The sequence below is a fragment of the Pogoniulus pusillus genome, chromosome 19 (genome assembly GCF_015220805.1).
Source record: "Pogoniulus pusillus isolate bPogPus1 chromosome 19, bPogPus1.pri, whole genome shotgun sequence".
Classification (NCBI taxonomy): Eukaryota; Metazoa; Chordata; class Aves; order Piciformes; family Lybiidae; genus Pogoniulus; species Pogoniulus pusillus.
Window position 1 is genome coordinate 6,335,928 of NC_087282.1, and position 22,485 is coordinate 6,358,412.

At 52.0% G+C, this 22,485-nt stretch overlaps 3 protein-coding genes and 5 non-coding genes across 10 annotated transcripts; 2 read left to right on the plus strand and 6 right to left on the minus strand.

The window, feature by feature from the left end:
* Positions 1 to 138: 138 nt before the first annotated feature.
* Positions 139 to 11,499, minus strand: DKC1 (dyskerin pseudouridine synthase 1). Its single transcript, XM_064159058.1, has 15 exons — positions 11,424 to 11,499; positions 11,146 to 11,207; positions 10,735 to 10,821; positions 10,125 to 10,216; positions 9,479 to 9,663; positions 8,775 to 8,839; positions 8,079 to 8,205; positions 7,580 to 7,710; positions 6,050 to 6,193; positions 5,109 to 5,229; positions 3,856 to 3,974; positions 2,978 to 3,081; positions 2,471 to 2,537; positions 1,662 to 1,820; positions 139 to 1,283 (listed from the first exon to the last, which is right to left on the minus strand). The coding sequence occupies exons 1-15, from the start codon at positions 11,437 to 11,439 to the stop codon at positions 1,212 to 1,214; spliced, it is 1,551 nt and encodes a 516-aa protein (XP_064015128.1). The 5' UTR covers positions 11,440 to 11,499; the 3' UTR covers positions 139 to 1,211.
* Positions 3,480 to 3,555, minus strand: LOC135184162 (small nucleolar RNA SNORD83). The gene has a single exon (XR_010305875.1). It is a non-coding gene; the product is annotated as a small nucleolar RNA SNORD83 (small nucleolar RNA).
* LOC135184159 (small nucleolar RNA SNORD17) lies at positions 4,704 to 4,952 on the minus strand. Its single transcript, XR_010305872.1, has one exon. It is a non-coding gene; the product is annotated as a small nucleolar RNA SNORD17 (small nucleolar RNA).
* On the minus strand, positions 7,280 to 7,415 carry LOC135184158 (small nucleolar RNA SNORA36 family). Its single transcript, XR_010305871.1, has one exon. It is a non-coding gene; the product is annotated as a small nucleolar RNA SNORA36 family (small nucleolar RNA).
* LOC135184163 (small nucleolar RNA SNORD83) lies at positions 7,797 to 7,872 on the minus strand. The gene has a single exon (XR_010305876.1). It is a non-coding gene; the product is annotated as a small nucleolar RNA SNORD83 (small nucleolar RNA).
* On the minus strand, positions 8,427 to 8,674 carry LOC135184160 (small nucleolar RNA SNORD17). The gene has a single exon (XR_010305873.1). It is a non-coding gene; the product is annotated as a small nucleolar RNA SNORD17 (small nucleolar RNA).
* A 182-nt stretch (positions 11,500 to 11,681) lies between the features above and the next one.
* Positions 11,682 to 12,947, plus strand: F8A1 (coagulation factor VIII associated 1). The gene has a single exon (XM_064159062.1). It carries the CDS (start codon positions 11,748 to 11,750, stop codon positions 12,807 to 12,809), a length of 1,062 nt encoding a protein of 353 aa, XP_064015132.1. The 5' UTR covers positions 11,682 to 11,747; the 3' UTR covers positions 12,810 to 12,947.
* A 128-nt stretch (positions 12,948 to 13,075) lies between these two features.
* TRMT2B (tRNA methyltransferase 2 homolog B) lies at positions 13,076 to 22,115 on the plus strand. 3 transcript variants are annotated; one of them, XM_064159059.1, is made up of 12 exons: positions 13,076 to 13,969; positions 15,191 to 15,245; positions 15,717 to 15,836; positions 16,242 to 16,341; positions 17,307 to 17,377; positions 17,837 to 17,983; positions 18,109 to 18,203; positions 18,740 to 18,954; positions 19,061 to 19,162; positions 19,344 to 19,463; positions 20,430 to 20,529; positions 21,858 to 22,115. In XM_064159059.1, exons 1-12 carry the CDS (start codon positions 13,794 to 13,796, stop codon positions 21,982 to 21,984), a joined length of 1,428 nt encoding a protein of 475 aa, XP_064015129.1. In that variant the 5' UTR covers positions 13,076 to 13,793; the 3' UTR covers positions 21,985 to 22,115. The 3 variants fall into 3 exon arrangements, with proteins under 3 accessions (XP_064015129.1, XP_064015130.1, XP_064015131.1); XM_064159060.1 differs by lacking the exon at positions 17,837 to 17,983; XM_064159061.1 differs by lacking the exons at positions 16,242 to 16,341; positions 17,307 to 17,377.
* Positions 22,116 to 22,485: the final 370 nt, after the last annotated feature.

Here is a 22,485-nt window from a genome sequence, read left to right on the forward strand (position 1 = left end):
GACCTCTGCACCAGCAGCTTCTTCAGGAGAGCAAAACAAAGGCTGGGTAGAAGGGAAAGCCTTCCCATCTGCATCACGGACGTATGTGAGCTGCCTCCTTCACCACCACAGGACCTCCATAAGCAAGAAAATCACCCATTTAAAAATAAGGCTTTTATTTTTATGTCAAAAATAATAAAAATTGGACTTTTTTTTTTCCCTGGTCAGGTTCTAACAGTCACCAGCTGCTGGCCCTACTGCCTGCATGCATCTCTAGCACTCAAGAGGAGAAAAGTCAGATGGTTGAGATAAACACAAGGCCAAGACAATGTCTGCAGGGATGAAGCAAAGGAAAAACCAGCCTGGATCCTCTCTTAAAAAGGGGTTAAAATCCTGGCTTAGCTGTGACAGAAGAGACCACCCTCCCTCAGCAAGCCACCTCAGACAAGGAAATTGGGACAAGGCCTTCTGAAACCGTTAAGCCCACACCCAGTGCCCCTCAGAGCTGCCTCTGGCTAAATTCTTCCTCAGGACTCTGTCTCAACAGCCCTTTGGAAAAGCCTACTGGCCAGCTTCTGACAACTATCAAGTAAGTTCCCACATTATAAAGGGAAAGGAATTTAATGTTCTAATTAATTTATGAAAGAGAAGTAGTGAGGAGCATCTGGGGTGGACTATTTCATCTTCTCTAGCTGAGCATCAGGCCAACATATGGCCAGGTTAAAAACAAAGCAGGGCCCTTCCAATAATTCATATGACTGTCCTCATCAAAATCCATGACAATGCTAGTCCTTCAGCCACCAACACATTCTGCAGCTGTCAGGTAGTAATCCCAATCCTGGAAGAAAAGGAAGAAAGAGGCAGGACAAGAAGGAGGGGAAAAATATTCCTCCCTCTCAGAGTGAAAACGGAGACACCAAGTAAGAGCCAGGAGCTACAGCTTCCCTGAAGATGCCACTACTACTGGCACTGGATCATTCAGCTTCAGAGAGCAACACAATGCAGGGGCAGCTGGGCACCCCGCTCCTCTGGCAACCCTTAAAACAGGATGAGGAGGGGGATCTGAGCAAGTGCCATCGTGGGCAAGCACTCCTGCTCACTCCTATACACAGCAGAACAGGGACTTGGAAGTTGCTGGCCCCTCTGCCGTGCAGTCAGTCCTCTTCTTCCCAAGGCCTCGGACTCCTTCCTCTTGGCCAGTGAGGTCATCTGCTGTGGACAGGTCCAGTCGCTTACTCTGAGCTCTCTTCTGCTTCCTTTTGTTTCTTCTTCTTCTTCTTTTTCTTGGTGCTGGTCTCATAGGTCTGTGAAAAGGTTGGAAGGAGTCAGTAAGAAATCCCCCACTGCTCATTTCAGGAGGAACAGCCCCGTTCCAGATGCAATGCAGGCTCTCCATGGCCACAATCCGCTCTCACACCATGCTGACTGAAGGCCAGCACCATGCCAGGCACCATCCTCCCACCGGGGCACTTCCAGGGCAGCAGGGCACAGAGGTGGCCTGCCAGGAACATGTACCCACCAACTGCCCCAAAGCACAGGTGGCTGCCCCACTGCAGATCCACCCCCACAAGCCTCACCTGCCTCATCTCCCACCATCTTTGACCAGCTCAGTTTACAAGCGCCCCTGTACAGCCACCTTGTACACCCTGGAACCGAGCCCATGGCAGCACCCAATTACATACCACTTCTGTTTGCTCTCCCCCACTCTCAGCTGCCTCTTTGGCCTTCTTCTCTTTCTTCTTTTTTTTCTTTTCCTTTTTGCTCAGCTCCTCTGGTGGAGGGGTAGCAGGGGAAGGTGGGGTCACAGCCTCCTCACTCTCACTCTCCGGCTCTCGCTTCCTCTGTTGGGGGAACACCTTGTCAGCCACCCTGCCAAAGCACCTCCACTGATGGGAAAGCTTTCTGCAAGCCCACTGCAACTCTTCTGCCCAATTTAAACTTTGCAGTTAATGCTTTGAGTGGGAGAATGAGCTGCCAACTGCCAGCAGTCCCTTCCAGCATACACTGCCTGGGATTTGCTTCTGCCCAGAACTGCACTCTCTATCCAAAATGCTCCAGGGTGTGAAACGCTGCTGCACCTTTCCAAATGGCAGGCACAAGCCCTGGCATAGATCCTTAGGTAACTGCACAAACCCTGAATCACAGGAACTTTAGATAACTCCTGCATGGACATTTCTGCAACTCTGTAGACTCCAGAAAGGGTCTTTGGTATAATGAACCTTCACTGTGGCTCCATACAACAGATTTGCTTCGATGCTGCAGCTTGTGCACCACAGGTCAGACCTCCTCATTCTCACATTGTTCTTTGGGTATGAGTCCTGTGGCACCACATCCCATAGACAAACACTCAGGCCCTAAACAGGTCACCCTAGAGCTAGCTCCTGACCATGCAACCACAATACATTGGGACAGTCAGTTCCCAGAATATTCAGGTATGTATCTGCTCTTCACCAGGGCCCAAGCAACCTTAGAGGGTGCTAATGATACTCACTTTTGGAGTCCTCTCTGGCTCTGAAACAGCTCGAGGAATGGCAGCTGCCTCTCTCTTGGAAGTATCCCTGAAAGAGAAAGTGCTCAGGCTGAGCTACTACCTCATGCTGCTCTCCACAAGCACAAAGCCCTCTCCCCCTTCCAAGGGCTCTGCAACCAGTGCCAGGCAGTGGGTGGGGAGGTTGGTGTAGGGAAGACCTGCAGCCTGCACCAGGGCCAGCTGGCTGGGCAACAGCAAGGCCTCCCCTCTTTAATTTAGCAGAATTGACTCCCTCTGAAACCACAAGCACAGGCTAGAAAGGGATAACCATCTGCTCAGGGCCTTTCTCTCTGGCACTGTCCACCAGCAGCACATTCCCTGGGGCTGCAAGAAAAGCCACCACACCCCATGAGTCTAGACAGCTGACAGCCTCAGGCCAGGTCTGACATGCTCCAAGCACAGTTGGCAGCTCTCAGCCCAGCCCTCACTGCACAGGGTGCTCCTGGGATCCACACATCTTGCACCCACCTGTAATCCACATACTCCTCCTTCCAGGAACCTGGTGTGTTCTCATTGGGCTTTCCATGCTTGTCCAATAAACCCTTCTGGATCATCATCTTCTTCTGACTGGCCTGAGAGCAATGTGCAACAAGTCAGACTGAAGGTTCACAGAGGAGAAATCCTCCCTGGGGCTTCAGCCACCCAGCCTAACAGGACTTAACCCAGGAATAAGCCAAACCAACAATGTGCATGCATCCCTACAGCTTTCTGCAGTTCTCCTAAACCACAGGAATGGAAGAAGCCACAGCAACCCTACACTGAGCTTTAAGTCTGACTGCAGTTAAGCCAGCACTGCTAACATGCTCATTTCTGTGACCATCCCATGCTTGAGATGAGAGAGGAACCCAACAGCTGCTCTCACTACTCATGTCCTTCAGGCACCACTGAAGTGTCTCATAGGACAATCTGCATTTTGGCACTGTTGCAGTTGCACCAGAAGGAAAGGCAGCTGCTTGCCCTGCCCCTCTAGAGCCATCAGTATAGGGTGATAGATGAAGGTCATCTTTGCACCAAGTGCTCATGCCATCCACTTCACATCATTTGGCTCTTTACCAGGAGAGGGCTGGTGCCATATAGACCAGAGCAGCTCACATCTAAGCATCAGTGGCAACCTCAGCTGGACATCAGATAGAGCTGCCCAGGCTCCACTGTGAGGGAAAGCACCAGGCTGGCAGGGTCCCGGCAGCTGGAAGTGCCACCAGGACTCCAGGAATGCACAGCAGAATTACACCAAGGTCCTGGAGAAGACATAGGTGCAGCTCTGCTGAGGGGTCTGGAATCCTACATGCCTACAAGCTGGGCTCTCCTGGCCACCCTGGGACAGACTGCATCCCCAAGCCACTCACCTTGGGACCAAGACCCCACTTGCGTGGATAGGTGTCTCTCTCCATGATCACTCTCTTGATCTTGGCCACAACGCCATGGTCACAGGTAGAAATGACTGCTGTGGTCATCAAGGCAACAGCTGCAGGAAGAGGCAGAGTTCAGTAACTGTAACAGAACTGCAAGAGTGATGCAGGAACCTGCTGTGTGCAGCCTGTTCTTCCTCTGTCAGCACATAAATGAGCAAGCTGCCTTCTCCCCACACCACTTCACCCTCACTGGAGGCAAGTTCTGGGCTAAATTCAGGGGCAGCAAGTGCACCAGTCATTAACCATGCCTGCCTAGCACAGGCCTCCAGCTTACACTGCTGGATCAGCAAACACAGCAAGATTAACCATTTCTCAGAGCAGCAGCACACTAGATAATGAAAAGGTCTGTGAACAGATGAAGCACTTTGAGGCAGCACAAAGGAACCACACCAATACAAAAAGGGAGCAGTGCTGCTCCTTCATCAGCTCCCAAGACACTGAAGAGCCAAACTAGAGGAGTTTAATCCTACCAGTAAATCATGTTTTGCTTGCCAGGTTCCAAAGATGACCAGAGTGCAGGCAGTGCAACCAGAACAGCTTGGCTGTGCTACACTCCTAAGGCTTCTCAGTCTAATATAGGTCTGGACAGAGCATGAGGCCACGCAGCACTGAGCACTGTGACAACCCATCTGTACACTGAGTCAGCACCTGTCACCTACACAGCTTCTTTAAAGATCCTGGTTAGAACACAGCATCCTTTGGAGTCACTTCAGAGAAGCTGGTAGTTGATCAAGTCCTCTTACTGTGATCTGAGCTGCTCAGAAAGTGTGATGTGTCAGTGTGTGATCAGACATCATCCCTCATCTCAGCCAGGATGGAGGCCCCCCAGAGAGGGTCTCCAACCCTGCAGGCACCACGTCACTCCTGCAGGCAGCCAGCCACAGACCACAGCAGCCCCCGGTAGGACACTGGGAGACTGGAAGAGTCTCTGGAGGCTGCACAGCACCCAGACCCTAGAACAGGAATCTGGGTGTTGCAGGAGGACAGCACCACTGCACTCAGAGAATGGATAAACTTCGTCATCACCTCACACACAGAGCACACCCGAGTCTGAGGTACTCTTCACACCCTGCCTGCCAAGAACTGATGCAGCCCTTCAAACCTTCTGCACATGGGGGCTCTTTTGCGGCTCCTTCACTGGAATGCAGTCTGCAGTTAGGTGGGCAAAAGGACAAGGGGCTCCATACCTAGGCAGATAGCTTCTCCTTTTGTGGTGATAACAACAATCTCCTGGTTAAGCTCAATACCATCTTCATACCTCAGGACACCAGGCAGCATGATCTTAGCTCCATAGCAAATAGCATTAACCTGAAAACATAAGGAAAAGGAAAGCTTACAAACTGTTAGACAATAAGGCAAGGTAATAAGTGTCTGCAATGTTTGAGGTTCCCATTGCCATCACTGTCCCAGCAGTAACATCCCCAAGTATCTGTTTCTTATTGTCCACTATGTAAGACTTGGGGGCTTTGGAAGAAGCAAGCAAAACAAAGCATCTACCACAGCAAACAACATGGATGGATCTCTTATAACCACCAGCATCCTCCTGAGGTGTGGAGAGCAGCTTCTCTGCCATTCTGTTCTTGGCCTTTGCAAGAGAGAGACCTGGGGCTGGTTAGGCTGGAAAGGACTGAGAGAACACCTGATCAACGTTTCTACCTATCTGAGGGCTGGGAGTCAAGAAGGAAGGGACAACTACAGGCTCTGCTCACTTGTGCCCTGGGATAGGACAAGAGGCAATGGATGGAAGCTGGAGCACAGGAAGTTCCACTTCAACATGAGGCAGAGCCTCTTTAGTGCAAGTCACAGAGCACTGGAACAGACTCCCCAGAGAGGCTGTGGAGTCTCCTTCTCCGGGACTTTCCAGCCCTGTCTGGATGTGCTCCTGTGTGACCTGCACTAGATTGTATAGTCCTGTTCTGGCAGGGGAGCTGGACTGAAAAACCTCCAGAAGTCCCTTCCAACCCCTAACACCCTGTGATCTTACTGCTGATCTGGCACTGGCCCACAAAAGGTCCTGCACAGCACACAATCAGGACAGTGCTGAGCACGTAGATCCTGACCCCCATTTATCCTATCAGCTGTGCGAGTTAGGACAGTTTGCAGGCTCTGGCAACACCTCCGGACTCACCGCGCTGTCCTTCATGACCAGGCGCTTGTGTGAGGTCAGCAGCTTCTCCAAGGGCAGGATGACTCTTCGCAGGTAGCTGTCATCCTTGTGGTTGTCATACTGCCACTGTGCATCCAGTACATCGTGCATGGTCACCATGTTGTCCTGCAAACACACAGCCCCTCTAAACTTTAACGCCAGCCACCAAATCGAGACAGCTCAGGTCCAACAGCAGATAGTGTGTTGAAAGGGAGTGAAAAACAGATGCACAACTCAAAAGCATCAAGAAAGCAACCCAAAAGAGGCAAAAATACTTTCCCTCAGCAGCTGGTTGTGCCACCACAATCTCTGACCTTCCTATTCTCAGACAGCACTTAGATGTAGGATAGCCTGCCCACCTTAAACTTTGAAATGCAACCAAAGAAATGTAAAAAGCCCTGAGACATCTAGACAAAGATTAGTGAGCAGAAAGCTAAATCATGGCACCATGGAATGGTATGGGTTGGAAAGGACCTCCCCAAAGACCGTCTAGTCCAAGCCCCTCTGCAGTCAGCAAGGGCATCCTCCACTAAAGCAGGCTGCCCAGAGCCCTGTTGAGCCTCACCCTGAATATCTGTGGTGAGACACTGGCACAGGTTGCCCAGGGATGCTGTGGATGCTCCCTCCCTGGAGGTGCTCACGGCTAGATTAGATGAGGCCTTGAGCAATCAGCTCTAGTGGGAGGTGTCCCTGCCTATGGCAGGGGTTTGAAGTGGATGATCTTTGAGGTCTCTGCCAACCTAAACCATTCTATCCAGGATGAGGCCTCAATTACTTCTCTGGACAACCTGTTCCAATGTTTCACCACCTTTGTGGTGCAGAACCTGTTCTTAACATCCAGTCTAAATCTACTCTAGTTTGAAACCATTGCCCCTCATCCTATCACCACAGGCTACTGTCCCATCAAACAGCTTTCAGTCTGTGACAGGGAATAAATTCTTGAAGCACCCAACACCTGAAACTGAGAAATAGGTGACCACCAGTGACTAAATCCAAGCAGATGCATGGGGGAGCACCTGCACTCCCAATACACCTGCTTTGTTTGCAAGGAAAAGGAATCAGGTCTGGAGTTTAGGCCAGCAGCAGGATCCAGCTATGACCAGACCAGGGTCACACGAGACTGAAGCAGGCTTCCTGCAGGGTGCCCTGACACCAAGTGGTGACAGATTGGCTAAGCAGGCATCACACAGCTGAACCTCTGGCACATGCATGGTTTGTAGGCTGAGAAACAAGAGGTGGCATAAAACAAGCTTTCAGCCACCACGGTGCACTTCCCAGTCACTCGCTGTCCCAAAGCTTAATTACCAGAACAAGGGCAACACCCTGAACTGAACTCAACGCTTTGGTGACAGACCCTCTACAGCAAGGGCTCCCACACTTCTGGGGCTGTTCACAGAGCTCCTCCCAGAGCACCTGCACCACCTCCTGACACTATCAAAACAACACATTTCAAAGAACTCTTGCAACTGTGACAGTTTCAAGTTGTGGCTATAGTTAAAGCTGGCACTCTACCATCTCTCCCAGGACGCCCGAGCGCACTCTGCGGAGCTCCTGCATCTGTCCGCCCACACCCAGCAGCAAACCGAGGTGAACACAGAGTGTTCTGATGTATGTGCCAGCTTCACAGCTCACCCAGAATATACCTGAAACACACAATAGAAGAGTATTTAAACATCTATCTAAAAACCAATCTCCCTCCCAAAGAAGCTATGCATCCAACCCTTCACAGAGCCATCAGCCTAGGGTGATAGATGTAGGTCATCTTTGCACTGAGTGCTATTGCCATCCAACTGACATCACTTGGCTCCTTGATGAAGGATGCAGCAGTACAAGTAAAATAGGTGGGATTTGCTTCTCAGCACACCAAAGTCACATATGAAGCAGTTATTGCTTGACAGTGGTGAAGACTTGGGTCTTAAAGCATCTACCACAACCAGGAAGCGACCCATGTCACAAAAAGATGTATCAACTGCCAGCTTCAAAGGAAGAAAGCAGGAAAGTCTTGTTTTACCTAATCTTCTTTCAGGATCATATTCCACCAGCTTGCTCTCATAGATGGTTCTGACTCTCAGTTGTCGTTTGACAGCAGCAATGAGAGGTGGTCGCTGAAACAGGGCGCCTGTCAGAGTTTCTATTGCCTGAGGACAGAAGCAGAAGTAACAGCTCACATCTCTGCCCCAGCACAACAGCACCTTGGGGTCTCCAGCAACTACAACCACTTCCACAATAAGAAATTACAAGGTCCAGCACGACTTGATGATGTCACCTTTAATAAAGACAATGTGAACCAGCAATGCGGTCAAAACGCCACCCCAGCTGCCAGTGAGCACAACTGGGCTTTCTCACCAGGTGGCAGTATGTGATCAGACATTATCCCTCATCTCAGTCGGGGTGAAGCCCCTCAAAAGAGGAGTTCCAACCCTGCTGGCATCACTTCACTCCTGTAGGCAGCCAGCCACAGACCACAGCGGCCCCCAGTAGGACACCAGAAGACTGGAGGGTCTCTGGAGGCTGCACGGTACCCAGACTCTAGAACAGGAATCTGGGCACTACAGGAGGACAACACCAATGCCCTCAGAGAATGGATAAACTTCATCATCACCTCACACACAGAGCACACCTCAGGTCTGCCCCTGCCCTCTCATCTCCTACCAATGCTGACCACTGCATCAGAAGTGCCAGCATGTTTCAGTGTGCCCAGACTTACCCTGGCAAGCTGAGCCTCACTTTCAATTGCATTGTGCAGCCGAACAATTCCCACATACTCTTTGCCTGCAAGAACGACAAGAGCAGTCAGGACTGGCCACTTGCATTTAATGTTGACTTCAAGGTCCACACTGCCTCACAGCCACACATCCACAGAGCTCTGACAGTTTCACAACCATCTTTTCTAGGAAATGCAATTTATTATGGAGTTGGTTATTCTTCCAACAGAATCAATCTAAGATCCATTTATTTCTTCACCGAGTGTTATTTCACAGTATCACACAGTTTCACCAAGGTTGGAAGAGACCTCATAGATCATCGAGTCCAACCCTTTACCACAGAGCTCAAGGCCAGACCATGGCACCAAGTGCCACGTCCTATCCTGCCTTGAACAGCTCCAGGGATGGCAACTCCACCACCTCCCCGGGCAGCCCATTCCAGTAGCCAATGACTGGACTGGTAGAGGCTGAGGCTGTAAGCTCAGTTAGAAAATTAAACCAGTCTGTCACAAGCATCTTGACTGACCCAGAAAGGCAATTCACAAATCGTATGAAAGCACAGATGTGCTGGGAGTGAGTAGAACAAGCAACCCTTAAGCTCAAGGTACTGAGCACAGTCCTTCCAAAGGCTTGAAATCATCTTGTCTTCTCTAGAACTCCTCATCTCCCCACTCAGACTACAAACTGTCCTAGGCAGCAAACATACCTGCACTCTGCTGAGACTTGACCAGCCGCGTTGCCCTCTCGATGCACACAATGAGGCACCCAGTCACCTTAGGATCCAGAGTGCCACTGTGCCCAGTCTTCTCGACTCGGAGGATACGTCGGATCCAAGCAACCACCTCGTGGGAAGACGGATTGGAAGGTTTGTCGAGGTTAATAAAGCCAGACCTGCAGTGCACGGTGACACAAGAGGAGGAGTGAAACTTCAGAGCTAACAGAGGAAGAGCACAGCAATTTTGACAGTGTTTTCCATGGCTGCAAAGAAATGCATCTCAGTCCTGCTCTCTGTAGGTGATACATTCCATGGTCAACGATTTCTCTTCTCCCCAGACTGCTCAACATTAAACTAACCCAAATGCTACAAACTACAAGCAGTCCCAAAGCCTAGAAGGCCAAAAGACTTTCTGTAAGACTCCACAGAACTCCTCAAGTGTCTGCATGGCCCTTCACGAGGCAGCCACAACTCCAGAATGAGACAAGTTTATAAGCAATAACCAGAGGATCCTATTTAGATCTTTACTGGTTAGTAGCAAAGCACCTGAATCAAGCAGAAAGGTACAAGAGGAATCCAGTTTAAAGATATAAACTCTGCAGTAAATAGAAGTCTCTATGGCCCGTATTGCACTTACCTAACATAGTCAGAAATCTCCCTCTTCAGGGGATTAGCACCAGAAGGAAGAGGTGTGTAGTGTGCTGTCAGCACATTTAACTTGTCGAAGTTCTGCAAGATCCAAGCAAAAGATCAGACATGCTCTTCAGCTCACCTTGGTTTCAACATTGCTTTGCTCCAATACATCTCCACAGTTACAAAATGACTTGCACATTTCAGCAAAACTGTCTCTTCCAAAATGAAAACGACTTAACAACGAAACCAATGCAAAGAGATGCAGAAGTTCTGCACTGAAAAGAGATGGGAAAGCAGAAGAACGACAGCATTCAAAAAGCAGGATAAATCCAACACCACAGAAAGTCAGCACAAACTACTCCTATGTCTACACAGGCCACTGAGACAGAAATAAATAGCTTAAGAAATCTGGTGGCGTCGTCACAGAATATGATAAACCTAGAGAGCAGGTATGCAAACGGTGCTGCTGACGCTTTGAGTGTCACACGTGCTGGTTCTTAGGGAGAATGGTGACACAAAGAAAGAGCTGTGGACCTCTACTGGCCTGCACTGATTGAGCATAAGAAAGAACAGGGTCAGCAAGGAGCCACTAAGTTGCCTATATCCGGCTCTACCTTCAGCAGCAAAGGCCATTGAGACGTATCCAGCTGGGGGATCCGGGACTCGGGCTTGATAAAAAATTCCTCGGTGTGCTGAATGTCCTATGGGCAGATGAAATTACTCCAGATCAGATCAGAGCAAACTGGCGACCGGCGCTGCCACCCGCCGCGCTCCCCCGCCACCACCACGCCGCCACCACGCGGTTCTGCTGCCCGCCACGCGGTTCTCAGGCGCGGAGCGGCCATCCTCCCGCTGCTAAGGGCGAGGGAAACCCATCTGGGCACGCTAGGTGAGCTCCGACACATGCAGACCTCCCTCCAAGATCCACGGACCGTGCCGCCGCGGATGGGGCTGGGGAAGCCCACAGGGAACCCAAGCTTGGCCCCAGGCAAATCACCCAGCAGGGCCGGCGGCCCCACACTCACCGCTACATCCTCATCGAGCAACGCACGCTTCTCCTTCTTCCGCCGCTTCTTTACGCTGGAACCTGTGGAAGCGACACGCTAAGCGTCCCGCGGAGGCTCTGCCGGCCCTACCGCGCCGGGAGCGGGGCAGGCCCACGAGAGCGCTCGCCACCAGCCCCCCCCCCCGACACAGTGATGGCCCCGACTCCCGCGTGGACGCCTCCCAAACCCGCTCCCGCCTCCGCACACCGCGCCCAGCGGGACGAAGCGCTGTGCCTCGGGTTCCCGCCGCTACGCACCGTCCCCGTCCGCCATGACCGCCCCGCGTGGTAACGCCGCCGCCGCGCAAGGACCGGAAGGGAGGCGCCACGGCAAGCCCCGCCCCTCCCGACAAGCCCCGCACCTCTTTGTGTGACCAATCCTCTGCCGGCGCCGCCCGCCCCGGGCTGCCCCTGCCGGCGGCTGCGGTACCTGCAGGCTCACAGGGCGCGGGCAGCCGCTCGCTGGCCGCTCCCCGCGCCGTGGCTCCGCCCTGCACCGCCACCTCCCCGCCCGCGTGACTCTGGGCGGGGCCCGGTCGGTCGGCGGCACGCGGGGCGGCGCGGAGCTCCGAGCGGTGCGCGATGCTGGCGGCTGCGGGCGGCTCGGGCTCCGGCGCGGCGGGTGGCGCCGGGCCGGGCGTCGGTGGGGACGGGGACTTCCTATCGCGGTACCGGCTGGTGTCGGCTAAACTGCGGAGGCGGTTCTTGCGGAAGCCGAACGTTGCCGAGGCGGCAGAGCAGTTCGCGGCGCTGGCGCGGGAGCTGCGTGCCCAGGAGAGCCTGCCTTACGCGGCATGGTGCCAGCTAGCCGTAGCGCGTTGCGCCCAGAGCCTTTTCCACGGGCCCGCCGAGGCGGCCGCTCTGGCCGAGGCGGCACGGCTCTTCCTGCGGCAGGAGCGGGACCTGCGGCAGCGCCTAGGGCTGCGTGGCGGCTTCGGCGAACATGTTGCAGCGGCGCAGAGCTGCGGGGCCTTCGCGGCCCGCTTGCACCTGGAACGGGGGCAGCCGGCGATGGCGGCTGGGCTGTGCCTGGAGCTGGCGGCGGCGCTGCGCGACACGGGACAGCCTGCCCGCGCCGCCGCTCCTCTGCAGCGGGCGGCCGAGCTGCTGACGGCGGCGCGGCTTCCCTTGGAGGCCCTGCGTTGCTTGGCTGAACGCGCCTCTTGTTTGCTCTTGGGCCGCGACTACGCCGGCGCGCTGGCGGCGCTGACGCGGGCACAGGCCCTGGCCGGAGCCGGCCTGGGTGCTGGCGGTGTACCCTGTGGTGCGTGCCTGGACTTGCTGGCACGCTGCGAGGTGTCTCGGGTGCTGCTACTGCTCCTCTTGCAGCCTCCTCCCGCAAAACTTCTGCCCGAACACGCCCGGACGCTGGAACAGTACTGCTGGGAGGCGTCCGAAGACAGCCCGGGGCCAGGGCTTGGCGGTGGTCCCGGGGCCAGCGGAGGGCTGCCACCGGCAGCGAGCTATCTACCGGCCGAGCTTTTCCTGTTGCTGCAGTCGGCCGTGCTGGCGTGCCAGGAGAAGGACGCGGAGGCGCTGAAGGCCCTGCAGGCCGAGCTGTGGCCGCTGCTGACCGCCGAACAGAACCATCTGCTGCATCTGGTGCTGCAGGAGATGCTGAGCCCCGCCGGGCAGGGACTCTGAGCGGCGGCAAGGCCGGGGTTGAGCTGGGTACTAAGGCCACAGTCTCTGTTGGCCTATCCTCTATGTCCTTATTTATTTTTAATACGAATTCTGTAACAGAAGCAAATATTAGAGTGAATGTGTTCATCTCCTCCTTTACTTTGAGTCGTAGTAAACTGCTCGTCGTACATACTGAAAGTTGCCGTGCTTGAAAAAGTGTAATCCCAAAGCCAATTCGAGGCAGAACCAAGCTGAATGTCCTGGGGACGGATTAAACAACCCGGCCCAACCACGGAAGCCCTCATGCATTAGAACTTTGTTTTCTTCCGAAAACAAGACAGCGCAGCCACCATCAGACTCTGCACCTGGCTGTCGCGGAGGAGAAAAGGGGTTGGCATCCAACCAATCCAGGTGGTTGCCTGGGTACCAGTGGTGGTAGCTTGAGTACGTTTAGGGTAGAACAGCTGCTAGTCCAGAGACTGCGGACTTCGGTAAGAGCGGGAGCTGGCCCTGCCTGCCTGCCAGGGAGTTCCGTAGCGTGGAGGTGTTTGTCGGCCGTAAGCACTGCACGGTGCGGCGGAAGCGCAGAGCTCCGCATCCGGCCACCGGAGCCCTGAAAGGCTGAGGCGGCGGCGAGCGGGAGGAGCGAGCTCCTCATCGCGCGAGAGCGGAGGGGCTCTACGGGAGCTGGGGCAGGCGGGGCGGCCCCGGGAGCTGCGCTCGCTTCGCCGCCGGTCACCTGCGGCCGAGGGAGGAAAGGGCGCCTCCCGCTGCTGCTTCCCGGCCGGCCCAGGGCAGGGACCCTGGCTGCTCTGCCCGCAGCGTGCGGCAGCTCTGAGCAAAGTGAAAGCGCTCCCGCTGGGTCAGACCTGCCATGGGAGACTTGAAACCCAAGTGATTCAGCTGCCGGAGCTGGCCACGCTGCCTTTCTCCAGCTGTATCCCGAAGGGGAGCTGAGGGCAGGCTGGCCGCACTGCTCGCAGGGGTGCAACCCTTCTGCCCGCCATGGCTCTGTGCTGCGCGGTGAGGCTGCCCCGCCGGCACCTCCGCCCTTGGAGGGTTCTCCTGAGCAGCCGAGCAGGTCGGGACCGCAGTCTACTGACGGAGAAGACAGCAAAGTGGAAGGAGAAGAAAAAAGCTAGGGAGCGGTGCAGCCCACCGGCTTCTTCGTGGGAGGAGAGGTACGGCTCTTTCGAAACGAGCGATCTTCTAAAGCTGCAAGGACCTGAAGCGGGTTGAGGGTTTCACCTCAGACCAGCTCTCCCCAGTAAGAAGAGGCAGGGTTCAGCTGGCTTTCGTGGAGCTCTGCCTGAGGATAGGAATAATGGCAAAGCCAAGAGGAAAGGATTAGGAGCAGAACAGTTGCACGTTGGCAAGCACAAAGTAACCTTCCATCTGCTTTGCAGTTCTGGACGCTTTGGAAGTGGTTTCAAAATAACAGCAGCCGTGGGGTGAGATTCTCCATGGGCTTAGTGAGGCAATAGGTTCATGGGTAGTTGCTATAGTTTGGACCGTGTCCACCTCACCCCTATCCTGTTTGGGTTTTTTAATCAGCTCTTATGTGTTTTGGTTTTGCTCACCCTACCTCAGATGTAAGTAGTGACAAGTTCCAAGGTTTATCTCTAAACTGCTGCTGCATGGCTGGGTTACTGAGAATGTGCAGCTTGTAATTCCCTGCCTGCTGCACAAACTGCATTTCACTCTGGTGCTTTGCATCTAGGACAGTATCAGCAAAAAAGATGTAATAGTGGCTGGAAATGTGAACAGGTAGATGATGCAGGATGGGGAGTATCGAGTGATGAGCATCTTGGTCTTTCAAAGGAAAACTGCAGGGAGACAGGACTTGGACTGTCCTTGTAGCCAAAGCTTCTGATTCAGGAAGCAACAGAACCCATCTGAAGCTACAACGTGACCTCTCTTTTTCCCCTTTTCTCTGCCTGCATTTGGTTTTGTATTGTTGTTTGGGTTTGTTTAGGTTTGTTTGCTCCGTTTTGGCTTTTCCCTTCTGACCCCAGTAACATGTGAATGCTCATTCCCCTGGCATTGCCAGCCTGGAGTCAGTGACTGGGTCTGCGTGCGGGGAAATTGCTATTCCTGGCCCTGTCCTCTAAAGGGGGATCGGAAACAGCACCTGGCTTACCCAGGACACGCAGGCATCGCTAGCTAGTTTTCTGCCCAAGGCTCGGGCTACCCTCTGGAGAGCTAGTTGTTATGGTTCCTGGCTCACTTTTCCAGCCACAAGGACTCTGCACCAGGAAGGTACCATGTAAAGGGAGTTTGGATATTCACAGCCAGTTCTGGTGCAGGACCCATACCAGAAGGATCTTGCCCATAAAGCAGCCGATGGGGACGTTTCACTGTATCAGGCAGAGAGCATCTCTGAGCAATGTTGTGTTTTCCAGGTTAGCAAATGCAGTGACTCCGCTGTGGAGACTTTCCTATCAAGAGCAGTTGCAGGTAAGATGTGCTTACCTGCACTTTGCTTTGTCTTGTTGCCCCAACTGTGGTCCTCCCTTCTATTCCCCTTGAGCAACAGCTCCGAGCACCTTTGTTGCTTAATGCTGTAAAGTCTTCAGAGTCCTTTTACTGCTGCTTTAAATCTTAAGTTACTGCGAAGGATGGGGCTGGGGTCACTGTGAGTGGTGTGGGAGGTCACCAACACAATAGGATGGGCACTTGCACAGTGATCCTGTCCAGCGTGGGACAGCTGGTTCACTGGGGCTTCAGGTTGGACCACGTGTTCCATGGCAGTGGACACAAGATTTCTCTCTCCCTGTGGCTCCAAGAAGTTGGAGTGATGAGAAAGGCTGAGCTCCTCTGGGCAAAATCCCACTTGAAGTATTTCTTCCTTCTCAGAGGTGGGTGATGAAGACCTGCCTACCATCATGTGGTCTGTGAGAGTGTTTCTGGCTTAAGACTCCTCTGTAGGTGAAGTATGAAAACCAGAGGAAGATTTTGCAGACACTGGCATCTCATCTTGAGGAGCTGGGCATAGATGTACAGAAACCTGGTGGACTCTGCTGTCCTCTCCAGCCTGTAGTCCCTTCAGTGAGTATCCCATGGCAACGCTCTGTCCACTGTGAGCCACTAACACTCACTCAACTCTCAAAAGTTTTATGGTGGGGATTACTTGGTTGCAGAGAATGTGCTTGTGGCAGTCCTTGCTAGATTCTGCTTTGCAGCCAGTGACTGCCAGAGCGTGAAGCCAGCCCAGTGATGAGGAAGCCTTTATTGTGCCCTGGTTTTCCCTGATTAACCTGTCACAGGTGGCCATTTCTTCCTCCCAAGGAGTGAAACTGGGGGTCTCACACCCAGGCTCCATTTCTGCATTTTGCACGTTCAGATGTGTCTTCCCATTCTGCCAACAGAACAACCAGGCTGGGTTTTGGCTTTCCTCCATTACCTTTTCTTTTAATCCAGGGCCTTACTTTTCCTTTTTTTTTCCTCCCTCAGCCTATCATTAATGGCTACCGAAACAAATCTACTTTCTCTGTGAACCGAGGACCGGATGGGAACCCCAAAACTGTGGGGTTGTATGTGGGAACTGGCCGAGGTCTGTACGGGACAAGGAGCTGAGTAGAAAACTGCTGGTGTGAGTTGGGTTGGGGCAAGGCTTCACTGTGACAACCTACAGCCAAATTAGGAGCCTGAATCCCAAGGGATGCCATCAGAAACACCACCAAGTCTGGGGCAGCAATTTTAAAATCTCAGTTCATTACTTTCTTACGAAAAAACAGCTTCTAGTTTGCTAAACATAGCAGAAGGGACAATAGCTGCAGTAGAAGCCCCTCCAGGATTTAGCTTTCTGACTCTTAATTATCCTGTTCCCATGGTTTTGGTGCCTGTGCTGAGCAGGGAGAGCATGGTGCAGTGTGCACATCCACAGGCATTTGCACATGCACATTTGGAGCATTTGGGATGCACAAGGCAGTTTATTTTTGTGTGACTGAGCTGTCAGCTCCTTGCAGGCTGTTTAGTGGTGAACTTGTTCCCACCATAGATAATAGGTTGTGCTTGGCCACATCCATAGCAAGAGGTGCTGGTGTGGTCACTGCTTCCTTCTTTCACTGAAGGAATCATTCTATGGCTGCATTTGACCTCTGACAGCAGAATGCTAAAGCATTTAAGCTGAAATGAGAATGCTGTCTTCCAGGCAGCTCAAACTGCTTTGCTGCTGTAAGCACACACTATTATTCCCCAGGTAGAAACCCAGCTTGCTCTGCTCTGGCTCCCTTAGTTTAAGAACAGTGCAGTGGCTCCTTTGGGAGTAACAGAGGACATTAAAAATGCTACTGGAGCTCCAAGCTGTTCATGGAAGTCAGTGACAGTGGTCACAGGCAAAGGGAATTCTGTTGAATACTGCTGGATGTGTGAACCTAGAACATCACAGGATTTAGTGGGACGCTGGGATACCAGATCCAGGAGAAAGGCATCTCCACAGTTTATCCTGTCATCTGCTACAGTAGTTTACATGCCCTGAAACAAATAACAACAAATAACCTGTCTGTCTCTCTCCAGCTAGAAATATTGTCTGTGTGAAAGCCAACCACATGGAGAACATACCCCCAAAACACAAACAAGTAGCCCAGGTAAAATCAACCAAGTCATGTCCATCCCTAGACTGTGGAATAGAGAGGCTTCCATATCTCTTTGTTTGGAGGAACACTGTCATTGTAGTTACACTGAAAGTGCATTTTCATGTTCTGAAAAGTTTCAGGCCTGACTCTGGTTGATGAATGAATCATTTAAAAGTTGCATGTTAATGTCGCAGCTTCTAAACCGTCCCAAAGAACGAAGTTAATCAAGGGGCAATGAATTCCTGCCCATCTATTAAAATATGTAAGAATCACAAATTGAAATGAGTACAATGCCTTTGCCTTCTGTGAAGTTGGGAAGAGCTTCACTCAGTGTATTGAAAGCAAGCAGAGAGAAAAACCAAAAGGAGATGGTACTGCTGGAAGGGCCATCAATTCGGGGCACACTGAGATACGCTAAGGCCAGGGCAGTTGCCTTTGCTGTGCTGTGAGTGCCATTTCTCCTCTGCTCAGTGCTATGAGGACTTCATCCGTTGCTCCCCCCTGGATCCCTGTCTCCTCTTCCACGAAGGTGGACACTGGCGGGAGCTGGTGGTACGCACCACCAGCCGTGGCCACACCATGGCTATCGTCACCTTCCACCCTCAAGAGCTGGGCCAGGTGAGAGCATGGAGGACAGGGCGCCTGACAAGAGGTGCATCAGGCTGACCTGAGCTGGGTGTATGGCTGAGGAGAGGTGTCCAGTCAGATTGCTCAAACATCTGGCTTTTCCTTTCTCTTGACAGGAGGAACTGGCTACTCAGAAAGCATTGCTGAAGGAGTTCTTCACCTGTGGACCTGGAACAGTCTGTGACTTGACTTCACTGTATTTCCAAGAGAGGTATATGTCTTGACTCAGGGAAAGAGTGGAAACAAAGCCACCTTCTTCTTCTCCCTCTTTTCTGATCAATTCAAATCCTGCCAGTCCAGGTTGTTCCTGAATAGAACAACAGATGTTTGCATGCTTCTTGCAGACATGGTTTTAAGATGGCCACACTTTTTGGTTTTCCAGACCACAAATATTTAAATACACTATGACTTTCCCTCATGGGAGTTAGGACCCTGGGAAGCTAAAGAAAACAACCTACAGTGACTTTGCCCAGCAAGTAAACAGCATTAGCAGCAAACCTTGGGAATAGATCCTAGGACTGCTGCCTCCTGCAAAGTCATTTTGGTCTCTCTAATGAATTCTAGGCTGTGGAAGTTGCAGATACTTTACAAAGAATCCAAATTCTTTGATCCTGTTGAAAAGACACATGAAATAAAAGCTTTGGGAGTAGAACTATCGCTCCCTGCATGTGGACACTTGGGGAAGGGAAGTGAAACCCCACTTTCTCTGCTGCCTTCTAACAGCTGTTTTCTGGTGTCCTCTGCCAGCACCATGACACGCTGCTCCCATGAGCAGTCTCCCTTCCAGCTCCTTCACGGAGAACCACACATCTTTGAAGAAGTGCTTGGCCTGAAGTTTCGCATCTCTCCAGATGCCTTTTTCCAAGTAAACACAGGTGGAGCAGAAGTTCTGTACCAGGCAGTCAGAGAGCTGAGCCAGGCTGGTGGGGACACCACCTTCCTCGACATCTGCTGTGGAACTGGTGAGCAGTGGCTTTGTGAGTCAGCCTCCCAGGGCTGGTGCTTTATGTGTCAAAAATGATCTTCAGCCTGTATCTGTGGAGTATTTTTTGCTTCCCTCATTTCCAGGCACAATTAGTCTCTGTCTGGCTCATCAAGTGTCCAAGGTTATTGGAATCGAGGTGATGGAGAAGGCAGTAGAGGATGCCAGGTGGAATGCAGCATTTAATGGTGAGTTCAAGCTCTCCATGGCAGAAAGTTTCAAACTAACTGCTGAAAAACCAGAAGCAGAAGAGAGCAGAAGGATCCTAACAAGTTACCTCCACCCAGCAAAAGGTGGTGCTTCATGTTATACCTCACGTCTGGTGAGCTTGACTCTTCTCACTTCATGTGGTTGCCTTTTGCTTCACAGGAATTTCAAACTGTGAGTATCACAGTGGAAAGGCAGAGGCTGTGTTGCCACAACTGCTGTCATCGTGGGAGGATGGCCGACCTCTTGTTGCTGTGGTGAACCCATCTCGGGCTGGGCTCCGTGAGTGAATTTGCCATTTATTTCCATCTTGAGAACAGAGAATTTAGATCAAGTTCTGTTAGACCTGTTAACACTGGCTCCAAACCCTCTGCTGCCTTAGTCTCTAGTTTCTTACCTTGTTGCCAACAGCAGGTAGAATCCCATGGAGTGTGCTGTTTTCAGTGCCTTTATCATGTGTTCTCTTTAAGGCAGACAGCTCTACTCTTTTTGTCCATATTTCATAGACTCACAAAAGTATTTAGGAGAGAAGGAGCCTCTGGAGGTCTACACTCCAATCTCCCAACTAAAGCAAGGCCAACCTCAAAGTTGTATAAGGTTGTACAGGGCTATAAAACCCAGCTGAGGTTTTAGGGTGTCCAAGGGTGGACACCCTCTCCTGAAAATGTTTTCCCTAACATATTTAATCAGAATTTCCCCTTGCTACAGTGGATCTGTTGCCTCTCATCCTCTTGTTCCCTTCTGAGAAGATTCTGGCCCCATCTTCTCTGTAATCTCCCATGAGGCCCCTGAAGATGGATCCCAGCCCACCTTCTTTTCTCCAAGCTGAATAGCCCTAGCCCTCACACTCTTTCTCATGCATGCAGTGCTCTAGCTCTCTGATTGTCTTGGACTCACTCCAGCATGTACTGGGAAGTCCCAAAGTGGTCCTGAAGCCCAAATGCAGTGCCACAAGTGTGTGGAAGGTTTTATGTGCCTCTGCTTATGTAACAATTTTTCTATCATACTTCACCCCCCTGGGGGCACAAATTTCTTCCACTGCTCTGCCCTGCCAAACCAGCTAAGGTGTTAGCAGTGCCAGTCTCATCTCTGGCCTCCTAACAGCCTGCGTCTCAGACAAGACATGGCAAAAAGTTTATATTCTCTTTTTCCCCTTGTACCTTTGGCAGTTGAGTGTGGTTCTGTGCTCTCCTGGAGAGCTGAGAGTGGTGGTAGGTCAGCGGGGAAGTGCAGTGTCTGTGTTTACAGATTACAGGGTGGTGCGAGCCATTCGAAACTGCACATCCATCCGGAGGCTGCTCTACATCTCCTGCAAGCCAGAGGGTGAAGCCATGAGGAACTTTGTTGAGTAAGCATCCTCCTCCCTTCCTTTCCACTGACCTTAGTGACAGACCCTGTTATGTCCAGCCAGGGCCATAAATTGCATGCATGGTCCTGCTCTGGCAGAGGGGGTTGGACTTGATCTCTTTGGGTCCCTTCCAACCCCTGTCATTCTGTGATCTGTAAATACTTGACTTCAGCTTAGCAAGATTTTTGTTGTGACTGTATTTCAGTGTGTGAGTTCTGCAGATGTGCTCCAGGATTAGTTAGTGCATAGTCAGAAGTGCATTATGCTTTTATGTTACTATGAGGCTACCTGCAAGCTGCACTCAGGTATTCTTCGGGGGGTTGTGTTCCAGCAGGATGCTTTAGTGCATCAGTAAGGAACAGAAAATACTGCCAACATGCTGTAATGGCATTGTGCATCCTTCCCCCAACAAAGCAGCACCTCTGGATGTGAGATAGGGAGTCTGCTGGGTTCACTGCAGGAAGGTTGGCCCCTCATAGCCAACAAAAGGAAGCCAAGAGGATGGGACACCTGCTTAGGGTTAATCACAGAGCTGAGTGTCTGTGGCAGATAAATCTGCAGGCAACCAGTGAAGTTAGTGCAAAAACAAGGATTGTTTCCTAAGGGTATTGAGTGTATGTCCTCTGGGGTGGCTTGTGACAGACAGCTTTAAATCTGTCACTGAATCTTCAGCTTGGCCATCAGGTTTTCAGAGCTGGTTTGGGATTAAGTATTGATGGTTCCAGACCTCAGCCAACTGTCAGCTGCAGACTCTGAGGAATGTCAGCCACCATACCTCCTTCCTGCATAGAATCGTAGAATCAGTCAGGGCTGGGACCACAAGGAGCAGCCAGTTCCAACCCTCCTGCTATGCCCAGGGACACCCTACCCTAGAGCAGGCTGCACACAGCCTCAGTCAGCCTGGCCTCAAACACCTCCAGCCATGGGGCCTCAAGCACCTCCCTGGGCAACCCATTCCAGCCTCTCACCACTCTCATGCTCAGCAACTTCCTCCTCACCTCCAGCCTCACTCTCCCCACCTCCAGCTTTGCTCCATTCCCCCCAGTCCTGGCACTCCCTGAGAGCTTAAAGAGTCCCTCCCCAGCTTTTTTGTAGGCCTCATTCAGATCCTGGAAGGCCACAAGGTCACCTGGGAGCCTCCTCTGCTCCAAACTGAACAGCCCCAACTCTTTCAATCTGTCCTCACATCAGAGCTGCTGCAGCCCTCTGCTCATCCTCGTGGCCCTTCTCTGGGCACACTCCAGCATCTCCACATCCCTCTTGTAATAGGGGCTCCTCTGTGCTAGTGTGTTGCTGGTCTAAAAGATGCTCTTCTTTGCTTTCCACAGGCTGTGCTGCCCACCTAACCCAGGGAAGAAGCTGTCAGGAAAGCCATTTACCCCCATGTTGGCTCTGCCTTTTGACCTGTTTCCTCATACTGTTCATTGTGAGCTGGTGTTGCTGTTCACCCGCTGACAAGCAGGCAGAGATACCAGCTCTGAGAGCCTGGGAAGCTGTCCTGAAGCCTGGAGTAGATATAGCTAGGCTTTGAACTTACTTTTTTTGGAAGTTGTCAAAAAATAAATAATTTTGCTTTTGTTCTTGTTTTTGGGGTGCCCAACTACACTGTTCTGCAAGGAAAGATGTGGATTTCCAAGGTGAAAAGGTCCTCTGTAGCATTTCTTCACGCTTCCATCCCCTGCAAACCTTTTCTTGGGCTACTCAAAACTTTGGCGTGATCTGAACATGTGATGCCACTCCCTGACTGCAAGTCATGAACCCTAATGTTAGATGAATCTCTCTCCAGCTCTTGAACAGATGGAGCTGCTACAACCTGGTGGTGTGTCTGAGTGAGCAGAGTTCCCCTGTGTCACGGTCTGGAGGATGGAAATTAACAGTATCTATCCAGATGAGTGAGATTTGTTCTTATATATTTCCATGTTATGAAATTAAGGTGCAAGCAAGACCATCTGTCAC

Coding starts and splice junctions, on each gene's coding strand:
- DKC1 (XM_064159058.1), bottom strand. Junction 8,840..9,478: donor CAAGTCTCAGCAGAGTGCAG/GTATGTTTGCTG, acceptor TCGTTCTTGCAG/GCAAAGAGTATGTGGGAATT. Junction 2,538..2,977: donor GAGGAGTATGTGGATTACAG/GTGGGTGCAAGA, acceptor TTTCTCTTTCAG/GGATACTTCCAAGAGAGAGG.
- F8A1 (XM_064159062.1), top strand. CDS start 11,748: ATGCTGGCGGCTGCGGGCGGCTCGGGCTCCGGCGCGGCGGGTGGCGCC.
- TRMT2B (XM_064159059.1), top strand. CDS start 13,794: ATGGCTCTGTGCTGCGCGGTGAGGCTGCCCCGCCGGCACCTCCGCCCT. Junction 15,837..16,241: donor TCCAGCCTGTAGTCCCTTCA/GTGAGTATCCCA, acceptor TTCCTCCCTCAG/CCTATCATTAATGGCTACCG. Junction 19,163..19,343: donor GTGGAATGCAGCATTTAATG/GTGAGTTCAAGC, acceptor TTTGCTTCACAG/GAATTTCAAACTGTGAGTAT.